The sequence below is a fragment of the Lissotriton vulgaris genome, chromosome 5, assembly GCF_964263255.1.
Source record: "Lissotriton vulgaris chromosome 5, aLisVul1.2, whole genome shotgun sequence".
NCBI lineage: Eukaryota > Metazoa > Chordata > Amphibia > Caudata > Salamandridae > Lissotriton > Lissotriton vulgaris.
In genome coordinates, this window is record NC_141693.1 from 1,291,451,754 (window position 1) to 1,291,469,436 (window position 17,683).

General features: G+C 44.8%; 1 protein-coding gene across 2 annotated transcripts in view; it reads left to right on the forward strand.

Annotated features, from left to right (window-relative positions):
• Nucleotides 1–17,455, forward strand: part of CFAP276 (cilia and flagella associated protein 276) — a 28,961-nt gene extending 11,506 nt beyond the window's left edge. Inside the window, exons 4-5 of one of the 2 annotated variants that reach the window (XM_086923181.1) lie at nucleotides 8,917–9,072; nucleotides 17,221–17,455. In XM_086923181.1, coding sequence (XP_086779307.1) covers nucleotides 8,917–9,064 — 148 coding nt within the window. In that variant the 3' untranslated portion in view covers nucleotides 9,065–9,072; nucleotides 17,221–17,455. The remainder of the gene's footprint in view (nucleotides 1–8,916; nucleotides 9,073–17,220) is intronic. The other variant, XM_086923180.1, reaches the window with a different exon arrangement.
• The last annotated feature ends 228 nt before the right edge of the window (nucleotides 17,456–17,683 follow it).

Below are 17,683 nucleotides of genomic sequence, written 5' to 3' on the forward strand. Positions count from 1 at the left end.
CAGAGAGTCCGCCTCCCCCCGTTCAGATCTGAGGCCACCAAAGTCATCTGCGACATACCACAAGGATCATCACTCAACCCCACCCTCTTCAACTCGCAACCATCGCACGCCAACACAACCTCAACATCATCTCCTACGCCGACGACACCCAGCTGATCCTCTCCCTCACCAACGACCCAGCCACCGGCAGAACAAACCTACACGAAGGGATGAGGGATGTTAGGGGTAACCTTGTCCGTTGTTGCCAGCAGTAGGAATCATCAAGTCATGGGTTGCCATTCTGTAAGGGAAGTCATTGCCCCCAAGTTCTGACATGTTCGGCTAATCATGCTGGCATGGGTGTAATTTCTTGTTGCTGTCAGATTGGTACAACGTCATATATGTCTGTAGGAGGGTGTCCAAAGGATACAACACTCCTAAATACGCCTAAGCTGAGGCGCAACAACCTTTCACCTAGCCTAATTACATAATGTGCTTTGTACTCAAAACATATAGTGAGTAAGTATACATTAGGAAAACCTACTTTTAACACTTAAGATTGAGTAACTCAGGTGAGAAAAAGAGGGTACCATATCTGGGCAGGAATTCAAAGTCCTATTATAGAGGGGCTTTTAGCGACAATTTGGATTTGTCCCTCTTGAGTTGTTGTTTTGTTGCTTGTTTGTGTTTTAGACCCGTGGACCACTGCCAAGTTCTTCCTCCAATCTGCTTCTTTAAGCTGCCTGTGAGAACTCCCATTCTACTTCTGTCTGGGTCTCTAGTGGTCCACCCAGTTTCTAGTCTGATTTATGTCCATGTTCGTTTCATCAATAGGTGTTCGTTTCATCAATAGAGTCTAGTAGACCTTCCAATTGCCAATGTTTTGTTATCTTATGTGATCAGGATAGTAGTTGGATCCAAAAGGCTGTATGTAATACCCAACTTTTAAAGTCTCGGTTTGAGTGCTAGGAATCTATTCCTGTGTTGGATGGTATCCTGGGAAAAATCTTGCATGACGGTGACCTGTATATTCCTGTGTTTCTTTGCTTCATGGATGATTTATCAGACTTGGTGATGATACATGAAGCAGGCAATGATCTGGAGTATGCCTCCTTTGATCATATGCTTTCTTGTTCATAGTCTATGTGCTCTTAGTATTTCTGGGGAGGTGTAATTGTGAGCTTGGTGAATTATGGAATGAATTGTATTAGAAAAGCGGACACATCCATGCCTTCCATTTTTTCCTGGTATTTCAGAAAAGCTCAGGTTAACTCTGCAGCTTCTGTCCTCTAATTCAGTGGCTTTCACTTCCAAGAACCAGCGGTCTTGTTACCAATCACTTCGAGGCCTCTATCTTCTGTTCCACTTGCTGCAGTCTGTCCTCTGTTTGCTGTATATATGCCTTGAAAGAGGCAATGTTGGAGCAGTTGGAAAGTATATCTGCTGAAAAATTTGTTCTGGTGTCTCAGACCATAGCCATAGAAAGTCTTAAAGTTGTAATTTCTTTAAAGGTGGCTTCCGCTAGTGGTGTGGTTTGTTCAGACGTCATCTTGGGTGTTTTCCCTGTTTGGATATAGTGATGTGGGGTGTTCGCTGTTGTAACTGGAGGTAGATGTCCCTTTCTGAGCCTTAGGTCTTTTGGTGTACCCTGGCCAAATAGAGATGAAACATCTTTGTGAGGGGCCTAGGTGTGGCAGGTGCACTTTCTTCATATTATCATCAGTGCTTGAAATGGAAAAATAAAAGTGCTGATACTCTGTATCAGAGTACCTGCTTGTTTCTGAGAAGTGTCGGTACTCTCCAATTAAAAGAATTACGTCTCTCTTGAGAAGTGCTGGTACTCTCCCCCTTAATATAAAAAAGTGCAGGTACTCAGTACCGGCCCATTTAAAGCACTGATTATCATAGATAAGATATTAGAAAGTCCGCTATTGGTTCTCATGAATAGTTCTTATATCTGTGCATGCCACAATGTTATTAGTTCATGCAGTAGTTTAAATCAGTCTTAAATTTTATGCCTGTATATGGGATGAATATAGTCCTGGGGCTTATCCCAGTTGGCCTGCTCTGTCCTGTGTAAATATCATAGGGCTATTGTTTGCCAACAAACCTCTTGAGTTTCTTCAGAGCAGCCCCTATTGATGGCTTATTCTACGCTTGTATCTTGTGTCCTTGCCCCCTGTTGAGTGTTTTAGCACAATCCCATGGAGTAATAAGGCTCAACTTTCTATAGGTCCCACTCAAGCCTTCAGTTTTATCATCACATCGTTTTCTCCCAGTTTGCAGTACTTCAGTTGTCGAGAATTACTGTCTGGTCTTTCAATGTAGTCTGTGGAAAGTCGATGGCATCTCATGTGTACCTGATTCCAACAATTTAGTGCCATATTCCTTTTATATGGCTGGTGTACTCATCTTGTTCAGTCAAATGGCCATGGCAGTGTGCCATTTCCCTTCGCTGTGGTCCAGCAGTTGCTACTGTTTCTTGCATGTTTTAGGAGTCCGACCGTAGATATTTATGGTGAGTTTGTCGGGTGTCGCTCTTGTGTGTTGGCAGTATTCAATTACCTCGCTCTATTCCCCTCAGCACCCATGGTGTAGTGTCCTGCAGTACACGTCATGCAGTAGCTTCTCCATAGGGGCCCTGCTAACACCCACCACTCACCCATACAACACAGGCGTCACTGGTCATGTAACCTTGAAAATAAAAGGGGCCAGGCGCACGTGCCCTGGACCAGTTTTGCATCATGTAACTGGTGTCTGTGTCATGCTTTATCGCAGCATGCAGACGAGGGCCACAATATTACAATGGCGATGAAGGTGGTTGATCCTATCGTGCCCTCACACCATCCGTTCATCCTGGCTTCCCACCTACAGCCCAGGATCGCCCTGCGGATGCCCATTGCAGCGGCAAGGACAGCACCATAAGAGGAAGGTGAGCGTGAAAGATGTTCCGCTCCCCTTCCCTAAGGGCCCTGCAGTAGGATACTAGGGGCAAAGCTGCAGCTCTTGGCGAGGTAAGGCACCATACCTTCCCGAGAAGAAAAGAAAGACCCGATGTGCCCGTGCTGAGGGGCCCACCATGACACAGCTACACTGCTCTCCCCACATGACCCGAGCGCCTACAGCATGAGATGAGCAGGCGGCATAGAGCCGGACATGCTCTATTTATTTATTTATTTATTGAATGCATTTTTATATAGTGCAGACTTTACCCGAAGGTGTCAGAGCACCAGTTACGTTACATGAGAGAAATGTTACAAAAATGGAAACAAGCAAAAATAGCAAGCCATAGAATCAAAACAACACAGGCAAAAGGAACACAATATCAAACACAGCAAGCACAGAATGTACAAACAAAAATATAAATATATATGACAAATTTACTATGACTAAAGAACTTCCTGGCGGGTTCTGAGAAGGAAGGAATTAGTTCTGAAAGTGTCTTTGGAATAGAAGAGATTTGAGGTCCGCTTTGAAGATCTGGATGGAGGTGATGGCACGGAGCAAAGGAGGAAGCGAGTTCCAGATTCTCACCGCATTCCCTGAGAACGATTGAGCCATCAAATTTTCCCTTTTGAAGGAGGGGGGCTCAAGTAGGAACTTTTCCGCATTCCGAGAAGGTCTTGAGCCTCCAGACAATTTCAGTTTATTCGCCAGATAGCGAGGGGAGGAAGAGTGCAAAGCTTTGTGGGTGATCCACGCCGTTTTGTAAATAGCTCTAGCCTCGATGGGAAGCCATCGGAGAGAAGACAGGATAGGAGTGATGTGGTCACTTCGTTTGTACCCAGAAGCGAGCTGCTGAATGGAGGACAGATTTGAGGGGGGAGGGGAAGAGGTGAGATTTGGGAAGGCCAGTCAGAAGAGAATTACAGTAATCTAGTCTAGAGAGAACTAGCAATTGGACCGAAGTCTGCAGTGAGGAAAGGAGGCAAGTATGGGCCTGAGGAGTGCTGCATGCCACCTGGTGGCCATCTACCAGCACTGCGTGCCAAGATAGCCATCTGAAACCAAAGGGGAAACAGACCAACCTTTTTCCCTGGGAAAGTTTGGCGTGCATTGGCCTGAGTGCAGGAGGCCATACAAGAAGAAAGCAGCTGGTCGGCCCTGCCACCCCTGAACAGGGCTGGAGATCTAGCAATAAAGGACTCTTCTGCTCCCTCACAATGACCAGGTCCGGGCTCACCAACCCATCCCAAGTGCAAGAGCGACCACCAGCACCGAAGAGAAGACCGTTTTTGCCTCCCACAGTAATGCAGCAGCCCCAGCAGCAGTGCCTCCTCCGCCCTCAAGCAGGAGATGGGAAGACATGCATAGAGCACAAAAGCACCATACTGAGGAACAGCAGGGCAGAAGGTGATCCCAACATAGTTGAGCTACTGCAGCTGGGATAGGCACAGTCAGAGCTGCATGCCCCCTAGTGGTCATCAGCTGCCTCCGTAAGTGAGCGAACAGTATTGTGGGCACTTCTGCATCTGGGCACAAGACAACCCCAGCAGTGTGATTGAGGCACATGCCAGCCACAAGAGGGCGCCAGTGGCAGAAGGAAGCTGCTTTGAAGGACTGGAGAGGTGAGGAGCTCCACCACTGCTGGTTCACCTGCTCACCAGGCACACCTGGCTAAAGAAAAGAGAGCCTGAGAGCACAAACTCAGGGGAGAACGACAAGTGATCAGAAAACAAAAATCAGGGCACTGCACCACATTGGTGAGGGAGGAACTCTAATGGCAGATACCCACCAACACCATACCCCCGCTACTGGCATTCCCAAGAGGCCCTGCACAGACACAGAAGAGACCTTGTCACCAAAGGTGCACTAGAGCCCACACAGAAGAGGCAGCACTAGTCAAACATGGCAAGCCATCTCAGTAGCCTGAAGAGCGTGCAGGCATGGTACCCACAGTCCGTAGCTTTGGCAGATGACACCCAGAAGACTGCCAACACCCCAGGGCCCGCAAACGGACTGTATTACTCAATCCCTCTAAGTGAATGACTGCAGTATCAAATACTACCCCTATTACGGAGCAGTGCTACTGCACCAAGTTCATCACCTGCCCAAAGTAGTAATAAAAGTAGTGACACAGCCAAAGAGAGGAAGCACAAGTGAATCAAAGTGGCAAAGCCCATAGAGCCATCCCAGCCAACAGCAGTGATTGGCTTCAGAGACACCCAAGTTCTGTCGTACAGGCCCAAAGGGGAAGCCGCTACTGCACTGTAGGCGCCACCAGACAGCCGGCCCCAGAGAAGGAACCTGGACCACGAGGCGCAGTTCACCACTGCCACCCATTCAGGAGAATAGGAATCCCAAAGACACTACACCGTTGACCCAGCCTGTCAGATGGACACAGCCCCAGACAGATCTGAATAAAGTAGGTAGACAGAAGCACACAACAACACAAATGTAGTCCAAACACTAGTTCCACATCTTCCTACACCCTCAAAGCACACTGTGCCACACCACACCAACCCGGCCTGATGGCAGAGCTACTCCAAGGCACAAGTCCTGTGCCACCCATAGAAAGGGGACAGAATCACAGCTCACTGCTACCAATGGAAGACTGTCCCAGACAAGGAAACACCATTAAATAGGATCTACCAGAAGCTCCTGAGGAAGGAATGGGCGACATGTGGTATGAAGCCACACTGACACAGGGGACAAGAGTGTCAAACAGCTAGAAGGCCCTCGAGGCAGAGGACCATCCACAAACATCCACCTTCAGAGTGGGAGCTCTAAGGAGGTACCTGAAGAGGGGACACGGCCAGACGCCACACAGCATTCAAGAAAGAGAGGAGAACCAGATCATCGACTAGATCATCAGCCAAACACCACTGAGAGGCCCTGCTTGCCAGCCCAGAAGAAAGTGCATGCTGCTGCACCCAGAAGAAGAGACCCAAGCGACCAGAAGTCTTACTTGCTTAATTCAAAAATGGAAAAAGAACAATTGATGGACAGAATGCCCAAACTGCCCGGCCAGGTCCTCCCTGGGCAGGAAACAAGCATCCTAGGACCGGTTTCGGACCTGGCCTGGCAGTTCGCGCTGGACTGTTCCCATTGGGCGCAGGTTCAAGACTGATTGGCATATGGCTGGGTCCAAACTGGAATGGCATGGTGAGCAACACAAAAACGATGGATTTAGGCAAAAGAGTCAGTCATCCAGAGACTGACTACCTGCATATCCTTCCTGCACCCTGATCCTGACGGCGAGAGGGAGTTTTGACCAGACCCATCAACCCCTGAGGTTGCACGAGTGACTAGCCAGTGACTCCTCTGCAGTCTTTCAGCAGCTCAGGCCCGGCACAGATGTAGCCCCAGCACAGACCGCACGTAGTCCTGTGGCAACCCATCTAAGGAGCCCCCACAAGTGTGAGAGATGGTCTGGACACTGCCTCACCGTCAGATATCAAGAGGTGGTAAGGCCTTGGAGTGAGTACCTCAACAGGTTGCAGACATGCTCAATGATCCATGCAACATCACCAAAGTATGCTTCATGATGGATGGTTCGCAGTGGATTCCAACAACGCTCCTAATGGACCTTGTTTTGATCTGTTGGCCCTAAACACAAATCATCAGGATCAGTAGTAGAGTGGGCCAACTCCACTCAATGGACACAACTCAAATCAGCATGCAGCTGGAAGGTTCCTAATGTCTCTGAACCAGTGTTCGAGTCCTGAACCACTCAGGTTAAATTATGGATGCGAACGGAGATGTCCCGTCACAGCTCACTTCATCAGTACATACGTCTACTGCTGTCCTGCTGATTGACTCTAGAGACTGATGGACTCAAGTTTATTATTGTTTTGTTTCCACAGGTTGGACTTGTTGCTTTTCTTTTGGGTTTTGGAAAGAATGTAGTGTCTTGCATGTCACGTCATGCAGCAGCCCTTCCCTAGGCGCTGTGCTAACACCTACCCCTCACCCATCCAACACAGGCATCACCGGTCAGGTCACCGTGCAAATAAAAGGGGCTGGGTGCACATGCCCTGGACCAGTTATGCATCATGTAACTAGAGTTTGTGTCATCTCCTATCGCAGCATGAAGGCTAAGGTGCCACAATATTGCAAATAGTATTCACATCATGCGGTTCTCTGCTCCTGCCTCGCCGGTGCTCTTTTCCATTCCGCCTGCTCTCAGCTGCTTTACTGCTCTCCCTCCGCTCCCAGTAGTGTGTTGCTATCCAGGGGGATGCAGGTTTCGGCAGAGCTCTATAGGTAGACCGCCTCTTCGTGGGCTCCTAGCTCCACCCCCCCCATCCACACTGTTGTAATGCCTTTGGTATTATCTTGGCATTTTCAGTACTACTCGTCCCCTGTGACAGACCCTGTGTTTGTCTACTTCCTCTCAGGCCCTTTGCTGGAAGATTCTTTGTTTTACAAACTCACCATTGATTCAGTAAAACGTATTTTCCAAAGCTCCTGAATTTACCACACCAAGTCTCATAGTCACTACAATATGAACTTCTAGTACTAAGATTAAAGAATAGAAGGCTGGCAGCTTGTGTCTCTTGAGAAACCTAAACATGGTGGCCTTCTCACCAGACCTTCATGAACTTGGAGAGCCCGAGAGTTGGAACTGGTATTTAAACTATTCTGAGATTCGTATATAGATACAATTTAATTGGACAAACAAGTAGGTATTTTGTTTTTACACTGCAAAACCATATAATCCCTGAAGGTGTCACATGAGATGATGTTGCATTGACAATTTGGCTGCTTCGTGAGTTCGTGTGTTGGTTGTTTATTTTTTCTGATGTGCCATGGTTTTCCAGTTCAGGGCTGCTGGAACAAAACTCAACTGTGTGGCTAAGTGAATATTTCCATATCCATTCATATGTAAAGAAATAACACAAATGTAGCTTAGAGGACAGACTGCATTAATGTGCCCAAAACTAGCCCGAGGCCATAAAATGAGGAATTGTTAATTGAGCATGGATCTGGACTAAATTTCTGCACTTTAGCTGTTCTGCTGCTTGAGGTCCTTTGTGCGTGATACCCTATGCACAGGTAGAGTAAATAAGATTTGAGTGAACACGTTATGCATGGTCCTCAGGTTAGGGAAACTAAGAGACTGGGGAACAGGCATCACTTAGGACTCAGGTGGAGACAGGCCTCCTGGGGCCAGACTATCCATATCTATCTGAAGTTTAGGTTAGGCATGTAGCTTAGCTGCACAGATAGACACACTGGAAGCCTGGTAATGATATGTCTTATGCACAAAGCCAGCACAGACACCTCAGTGAGCACCCCACCAAGGCTTGCAGCTGTGCAAGACATGTACCAGTTTATGCTGACATCTGAGCTATGCTGACTCGACCAAACCGCAGTCCATTCTTGTATATTGGTTTGTGCCTTAAAGTCCCTTTCTGTTGAAGCCCGGAGATGTATACTGAATGTATGGGAACACACAGACTAGAATGTGTATCATAATTAATGGGTGACGCTGGTATGTATGATAGCCAAACGGAATATTGCTCAGCTGTGGGGAGCCTGCCAACCTCCCCGGGTTCCAAAATGGATGGAGGACCTAGATTGGTGCATGTTTAGGGATAAGGCGGTGTATGTGGCCAGGGGTTGTCCAGAGAAATGGGGAAAGGTCTGGGGGCTTGGAATAGCCACCGTGGGGAGATCTGCACACCCCCGGCGCAGCGAGCAACGGAGGAGGCGCTGGAATCCCTGTGATCCCCTGAATCGTATATTGTTTTATCGGTTCTGTAATGTGCAATATTTGGTGCATTTACTGTGAAGTTAACACCTCACCTGATGTTTTTTTCTTTTCTTTGTGTTATTTTGTTAATAAAAAGATGTAAAAAAAAAAGTCCCTTTCTGTTTACAACATGATTCCATGTCTACAAAAAACATATCTAACACCATGGTTGCTCTGGTGAATAGTTAGACACGAACCTGGCACTGATAATCAGGGTTTTATTACTTCTTCCTCTTCAGGAGAATCTTAAAGAATCGAGTGAAGGAAGAACCCCCTTCTGGGGAGCGCAAACTGTCAGCACTGGTGCAGTGGGTGAGCCCTCGAAAGGAGACCATTGACTCTGTGGACGGAGCCATCGGTGAGACTCTGCAGGCAAGCTCTGTGTGACCAAATAGGTAGAGAAGCATACAACATGAAACATAAAAGATTCTGTGAGATCAGTGTGTAAATTGTGGCAGAGATTGTCATAACAGGTCCAGGGCGGGCTCCTCCGATAAGGTGGAGGAGCGTCAACCCACTGCTTAAACTGCAAGCTCAATGCAAAAAAGAAAATGATAAACATTCCGTTATTATCATTTTATTTTTTGTACTGAGCTAGCAGTTAAATCCAGGTTAGGGCAGGGCAAGGCTCCTGTGGCGTCGAGGGAGGAGAAGTGGCGGCTGCACCTTAGTGCTCATTACGCTTTGGCCGGCCGTCTAGGGCCGGCCAAACCATCATGTGCACTTTGCATGTTCTCCACAGGCTGTATTGTACAGTCTGTCTGCGGAACATGCACAGCCTACCAGTTCCTCTCTGAGCACCGAACCACAGCACTCAGACCAATCACAACACTGCTGTAAGGCATCCTGGTATTCAGGCAAGTGCTTTTATTTATTTTGTTATCCTCACCCCCTGCCCACACCACCCCCATTCTGTAGCAACTGCACAGGTCTTGGCCCTTCCTTCCTAGAATTTCCCAGAGAAGAGTGTTTGGGGAGAAACAGGTAAAGAAGGCACTACAAGTATGGAAATGCCTTTCGCTGGCCGTCGTGTGCAAAATCAGTAACAATTCCAAAAGGCTTCGGTATTTTATAGTACTCAAGGTAGCCTGGCTGATGATGGCTGATTAGCCAGAAACAGGTCCCAGGATGCTTGTTTCCGGTCCAGGGAAGACATGGCTTGGCAGTTCGGGCTGGACAGCTCCCATGAGGTACAAGGTCAGACTGATTTGCATATGGCCATTTCTGAACTGGGGTGGTGGAGTGAGCTAAAGAATGATGATGGATTAAACCTAGATCAGTTGACTTGGGGTGAGTGCTTTCAATGTTAAGCACTCCGTCCATCATCCCCTTTGGTTTTGCTATTTTAAAGTACTGTAATTGCATTTATATATCGCTTACTACTCCTGACGAGGCGTTGAAGCGCTTTTTCAGCATATGTGGAACGCTACACCGGAACCCATAAAGGATTAGTGTTTAATTAGTGTAGTGAAATATGAAAGTAATTTAAGGGGTGGATATGTTAGTCAATTATTTGGATTCAGAAGGATAGCGGAAGGATAGAAGAGGAAAAAAAAGATTTGTATTTATATAGCGCTTGTTATGCTTGATGGGGTGTTGAAACGCCTTTTTTGGCGAGTAGCACGCTACTCCGGAAACCCCTAAAGGATTAGTGGTGAATTAGTATAGTGAAATTTGAAAGTAATTTGGATGGTGGATATTAGTCAGTTATTTGGAGTGAGAAGGATAGTGGAGGTATGGAAGAGAGAAAAAAGGTTTGCATTCATATAGCACTTGTTACCCATGATGGGGTGTTAAAGCGTTTTTTTGGTGAGTAGCATGCTACTCCGGAACCCATAAAGGATTAGTGTTGGAAATTAGTACAGTGAAATATGAAAGTAATTTGAGTGGTGGATATGTTATTCAGTTATTTGGGTAGGGGAGGGATAGCAGAGATAACAAGCATTGGCATAGCGAAAGGTCTCGCTTTTGGGACCTTATAATATTTAGTTATGCAGCACAATATTCTTGGTGCAACAACATCAACTGTTGCATGGCTAAACACTTATAAGGTCCCAAATGCGAGACCTATTGGCTATGCCAATGCTTGTTTTAAAAAGAGGTGGAGCTTCCTATTATTCCATGCTGTGAGATTATTGCCATTCCTGGTTTTAATAGTATTAACTGAGTGACACAGTTGTCTGAGAAAGGAGCTAAGCGAGAAGGACTCAAAAAGAATAGGAGAAAACTCAATTGATGAAGTCCTGCCATTAGTTGACAGAATCAAGTATTTATAATTTAATGGAATGTATCACAGAATATACCCAAGATAGCATGAAGGAGCTGTGTGGAATTGAAGTCATACACACATACAACAAGACCGTGGAGGCGCGAGTGACAGAAAGATGCGCGAAAGAGGAGAGCATGGAGCTTACTCTGAACCGGGTATTGCCGGGAAGAAAATAATGAAATTGGGGCCGATGGCCGCAGGGGGCGTGAAATCTGTTACTTGGAAAAGGAGGGATAAGAATTCCCGCTGTGACTGGCAGCTGCCAGTTAATAGCGCTAACTGAGGAAAGAGGAACAATAGTTTAGGACTAGTAAGGCAGTTGGGAATGGAAAACAATGGAAATTGACTGGTATGGCACTGACGGCATGTAGGAGCGGGTGTTTGTTCCAATTATTATGGGCTGTGCGAGGGAGAGCCGCTCACTCCGGCATCAACAAATCCTATATGGACTTAATAATCAAGTTTGTGCAGCATATCAATGGTGCCATGCGAAGTAGGTATCTTCGATAGTCAATTTACCTATATAAAAAATAATTAAGTAGGCAAATGTGGCTGGCAGTGGGCGCTCTGCATTACAAGTAAGGCTCCTGGTATTCCGTTTTAACAGATTTTTACAGATAAATACAGACAAAAAAACAATGTGTCTTCTGTCTGTATTTATTTTTAAAAGTGGATAAATACAAAAAATGGTGCTTCTTCTAAGTGATTCTCCGTGCTGTCTTTCATGAATTGACACCCAACAGCTGAGCAGATGGACAGCATGGGAAATTAAAAAACAGGGTGAATTTTCTTTAAATAATGCCATGTGTCAATATACATTTATGGTACAATGCTAGTGTTTACTAGTGGATGTATTGTTATGTAATATTTGGCAGCTTAAACAGCTAAAACACGACAGACATCAAAGAATGAGTGCACGCCTATTTGTTAAATAAATATAGAAATGTACAGTTTTGCAAATTTATTTATACTAAAAATACAAAATAAACATGGATAATACAGATAAAATGGCCAAAAAATAAATATGGATAAATACAGACGAAAATGTTAAGAAAATAAATACCATAAAAACGGGAGCCCTAATTACAAGGGAGAAACAGTGCGGCTGGAATCTCACTTACATGTACAGGACCGCATTAGCCATCCTGAAAGCGAAGAGCTGAGCTACCTTCCGGCTTCTCTGGTGCACGCCTGAGTGGGAAGGGCTGAGGCAGTGTGTTCTGTCAATTATAATCCGCTGCCAGTGAAAGCATGCAGCACTTCGATTAGCCTCGGGGTATTTTCAATTAGCTATGGCTGATTAGCTACGGCTGGGCCAAGCAAAGAGCTATGGGCTATAAACCCATTCTGAGCCTCGCAGAGTGAAGGGAATGCAAAGGCTGTAGAACAGGTGTGAATCATAACAAGGCGAACCGTGGTAGCATTGCAAAAGGGAAATGCGTGTCGAGCGATATGCCATCGAGCTTTTTAGCGTGTTTTTCAAGCGGTCATTTGCGTCTGCTGTTGATATCCTCATTCAAGATGGCGGCCTTTTTTTTTTAACCTGTTTGAACGAAGTGCTACCGCAAATGTCTTCAGACTAAAGAACTGTAATACTTCCATCTCTAAGTAAGGTAACTCTGCCCGTTCCAAGATGGCCCCCTTTGGCAAGACTGTCTGCTGTGACCTGAGAGTTAAATCGGTCACAGCGCGAGGGCACGGGCTTCTGAATAGTGCTTTCGGAATGATTTGCTGAGAGTGTCCCACCTGTGCATCTACGTTCGAGTCATGGACGTAGTGTCTGTGTATGAAGGACTTTTTTTGTGGTGTTACTACTTTATGGAAACCAGAACCTTTCTTTCCAGGGGATTGTTGTGTGAGTCGCACTGCTTCCTGTCCAAGCAGTCACATGTGTTAGGACTGGAGAAGGCAACAGTTGTGAGTGCTCATAAGGAATAAAAGTCTACTTTTGTCAGTAAGCGGTGACTGTTTGGAACACCCTGCTGATGCCATGGCAAACAAGCATTGGCTGCATGGCCGTGAAAGTGAAGCAGCCGTGAAAGTGATCGCGATGCACTTAATGCTTAATGACCCGTGACGGAGGAAACACAGATGGGGCGGTGTGCACGCAAGCTTGAGGCCAGAAAAAGCCTATGGGGTAGCACTTTTAAAAGCCAGTTTAGAAAATGTCTCGCTGGGCAGCGCATGCGCTGGCTCAGGTGAGACCTAAAAAGGTTTGCATTTATGCAGTGCTTGCTACCTCTGATGAGGTGTTGAAGCACTTTTTTAGTGAGTAGCACACTCCGCTGGAACCCATAAAGGATTAGTGATGAATTAATATAGTGAACTATGAAATTTGAGAAGTGAACATGTTAATCTGTTATTTGGATCGAAAAGGATAGTTGAGGATAGAAGAGTGAAGGATTTAGAATTTTTTTTGAGGTCATAGCAGTAGGAGGAGGCTTGGGGATGTATAGGGGAAGAGTCAGAGGGAAGAGTTTAGAAAGGCTTGTTTTGGGGGATTGGTATAGTAAAAGAGGTGTCAGATGATGCAAGGAGGGGTAGAGTATGGGAGAGTCTAGAAAGGGTTATTTTGGGGATCATAGTAGTGGTATGGGGTTTGGGATAAATGAGAGAATGGATGTAGAGGCTGTATTGAGAGAGGTATTGGGTGAGAAATAGGGTAGTGCATTGTAAAGAGTAGTAGAAAGAAGTTTGAGATGAGTCAGAAAGTGGGGGTAGGAGATATATTGAGTGAAGTATAGGGTGAGAAATAGTGTAGTGCATTGGATATGCTGAATTTGAAGAAAGTGATAAATATACTGATCCATAAGTACATAGAAACTATGTGGATGCATAAAGGAGGTAGGTATATGTAGATGAAAGATATGGAGAGAAGTATAGGATGAGAACTAGGGTAGTGCATTGGATATGCTTTTTTAAGAGAAAAGTAATAAATATGTAGATCCAAGTACATGGAAGGTATATAGATGCATAAAGGAAGTAGGCATATGTAGATTAAAGATGCATTAGATAAACTCTGGTTTTCAAGGTTGGGTCTGGTGACTCAGTGGATTAATGCATCCACTGCAAGGGCCCGTGTTCGACCTCATGGTCACAGGTTCATATCCCGGCGGGTCCACTCAGCCTTTCATCCATCAAAGGTCGATAAAATGAGTACCATTGAGTCGGGTAACAATAAACATCTGCTATTCAGCGCCAAGATACCTACGCGTGAATGTGCGCTTTACAAATACACGAGTTAAGTGCTATTGTACTTTTAAAAGTGTTTTATTTATTTGTTAACAAAATAATTATTCTACATGTTTGAACAAAGCAATACACAAAGATAGGTACATATCTATAGTAAAAATAAATGCTTATATACAGAGATAGATATAATTGATTAATCATAGGTTGAGCAAAAATGGATATTGAGGTGCATATGTGAGGCAGAGAGGGCATCATGCCTCTTGTTTGCTGTCAATATTTATTTATCAATGCTTGAACTGAGACACAATTTTTTATTAATAATATTTCATAAGGATTTTCATGTGAAACAGTTGTTCTGTTCATAGTGGTAATCCTGCCGGCTACATTAGTGATCTCTCTTGATCGCTTATAGCCCCTGCCGCTCTCCTTTTTCTCAAGTGCAGAATATCCAACCTCTTCGTTTGTATTCTCGTTACCAATCCTGTTTACAACCTGTACTATGTTACACTGCGACAGCCAGAATTGTCGGAGAGGTGCAGATGTAGCCCCTGCACTCCAGCAGGATGTTCATTTATAGCACCCATGACTCAAGTTTTGGGGTAGATGCATCAAGAGATCTCTTCTCAAAATTCACAAGTGCCTGCCTGGAGGATGTACAGCTACAAGAGAGTGAGTTCTGTTCCAGCTCTAGCTCATTCGTCTGATGAATGAAGTCCTCCCTGATCTACTGTCTCATATGGACTAGATCACGGGACATGAAGGCCATGCAACTGAAGCACTTCCTCTAGAGCACAGAGCCCTGCTGCATTGAGCCGACACTACTAGCGGCACAGACGCTATCACCTGCAGGGCCCTCCAAGAACCCGCTTTATTCTCTCACTCTGGTTTATGTGAGAGGTGAGTGTCTGCCTGGAGTTTGTTGTCTCTTTGTCATAAAGTTCATGGAATGACAGCGCTGATTAGGAGAGCTCGGGCCTGGAAGACTTTCGATATCCTGCCAATTGCCCTAAAATGTGTTGCTTAATGACCAGAAACTGGCCCTGCCTTTACCATTCAAGTTTAATAATAACCTTTGCTGGCGAATAGAATGGTACACAAATTGTAAGCAAGGCCAGCCAGAAAGTTTGCCGCTGTAGAGGAAAATATCACAATACTCCGACATTTCACCCTTAACTGATACCGCTATCAATATATAGATTTGATTTCAGTTAGGTTTTTATATAGCGCAAACTGGTGTCCTGGCGCTAAGGTAACATATACCTTCTGAGTTTCTCTTTTAAGAAAAGCAGGGCCCTATCCTTGAAGCACTTTGAGAATGATACAGAGGGCTTTAAATACTATTCTCGTTTGAACAGGGAGCAGGTGTAGACTCACCAGAGCTTGAGAGGCCAAATGAAATCTGGGTAGTTTCATTAGCATCCTAGCCACTCATGCATACTTTTCAGTAATCTACAAGTAAACCTATCTCTGCAGCCATCCCAAAGCCCATTGTGGATCAATTTGAGGCAAAGATGAAACAAAAAAATGAATGAAAAGATTACTTTAGGAAGTGAAGACCTCCTTTAGAAAGGAAGAAATGAGAGAAAGATAAAAAAGAACAAGAGGAAGAATGAAAGAAAAAGGAAATTAAGAGAAAGGAAAAAATTAGAGAAAGGAGGGAGGAAAGAAAGAAAATGAGAATGTGAGAAAATATACAAAGAACACAGGAGAGGCAGAACAATAAAAGGGAGCATGGAGGAAGGAAGTAGGAAAGGAAAAAGATGAAGAGAAAGGAGAGAAAGAATGGCAATGATGAAGGAGAAGAAAGAAGGGGCAAAGGAATCAAAGAGAAGGAGCAAAAATAAATGAAGAATAGAGTGGAAGAAAGAACAAGTAAGAAGAGAAAAGGAACTAAGGAAGGAGAGGGAAAGATGGAAATGAAAAGTAAAGCAGAAGGATGAAAAGAAAGAAGGACTGAAAAAGCAAAGTAAAGAATGTGAGATGGAGACACAAGGGAAGGGGAGCACGAGAGAAAGGAAGTAAAGAATGAACATAAGAGAGGAAAAATACATTTTGAAAGCAAGCAAGGAATAATGGGCAGAAGGTATAAAGGAAATGAGAGGCAACAAAAAGAGCAAGTAAGTAGAGTGGAAAAAGAAAAAAGAGAAGAAATGAAATGATGGAAGAGAAGGAGGGAAGGAAATAAACAGCAAGAAGGAGATGAAGAAAGGAGAAAAGGAAGAACAGGAGGGGCCAACAAGGAATAAAGGAAGAGAGAAAGATATAAAGGCAGAAATGAAGAATGAAAGGAAGAAAGCAACAAAAACGAAACAAAGGCAGTGTAGTGCAACTTTGAAAAATTCACCTTTAATACAGCATAACAAGCCTCAGAATATTTTAAATTAAGTTTGATGAGTTTAATGAAATAAAGGTTCATAGAGGCAATATTTATCAGCGTGAATGTTTATAAACCGTGTGCTGTGACAATTATTTATGATCAGGCATCTTTCCATACAGCAGCACAGGGTTGTTTATTCAAGAGCAGAGTGGGCTGTGTGCTTCTACAGTCACCTTCTTCTACGTCACAGGGCAGGAGTTGAAACATGCAGCTGGGAGACACCTACTGCCAAAATCACACGAGAGCAACAGATGCTACGAGCAGCTTGCGATCGATCTGTAAGATACTGATCACAAATATTCATACTTTTTCAGATATTCTAATTGGCGGAACCTCAGGCAGTTAGAATGGGGTGCATAAAGCATTTTCCCCGAGTCCCACCAGCCTCGGGGAGGTGCAGGATATTGGAGCAAATCAATCATTACAAGTTTCTGCAGGTATGGGCTTGCATCAAAATGTATTAGTGGATGCACGGAAGCGCCCATGCACCACCCACCAAACACCTCCATGACACAAAGTAACGCACGCCAGCACTGTTGCTTTGTAAATACCAAACCCATCGCAAATCCCTTGTAAATCTGGGCCTTAGTGTTGATACTGCTTCCCTGTGTGAGGATTCCTGCTGAATGCAGCGTAGCTGTTGATTAAAAGCTGTTGATGTGCCTTGTACATGCCTATTAAACTTTGTTTGTATTCTCCCCATAGTGAGCCACCACAGTGCGGCCACCAACAGCGGATACTCCAGGAAGCAAGATGGAGGCTTTTATTCTATTTGATGCAATGAAAGACATCGCTGTGAAGACACCCCCATAGCACTGACCAGCATCTTCTTTCTTTCTCTTTACATCCCGCCTGTACATTAAAATCTGTTGTTGAGCTACCATACAGAGAAGAAAACACTTTCTTTTACACATCAAAGTACAATAAAAATCTACACCGATGAAGGATTTTTACTTTGATTGCTCACCAATTCTCTCTTTTTCTCCAAGGGGCACCATGGTGCAACAACTGGAAATAATTTCTTCTTGGGGGTCGATTGTTTTCAGCTCCATGTGGTATTGTTTGATTGCAAAGTACTTAATGTAGCCCTAAGATTTTCTCCAAGAGTTGAAGAAAATAGGAGGGGAAAGGAGGGCTTACAGGCAGTAACCTTGTGAATAGAAAGTAT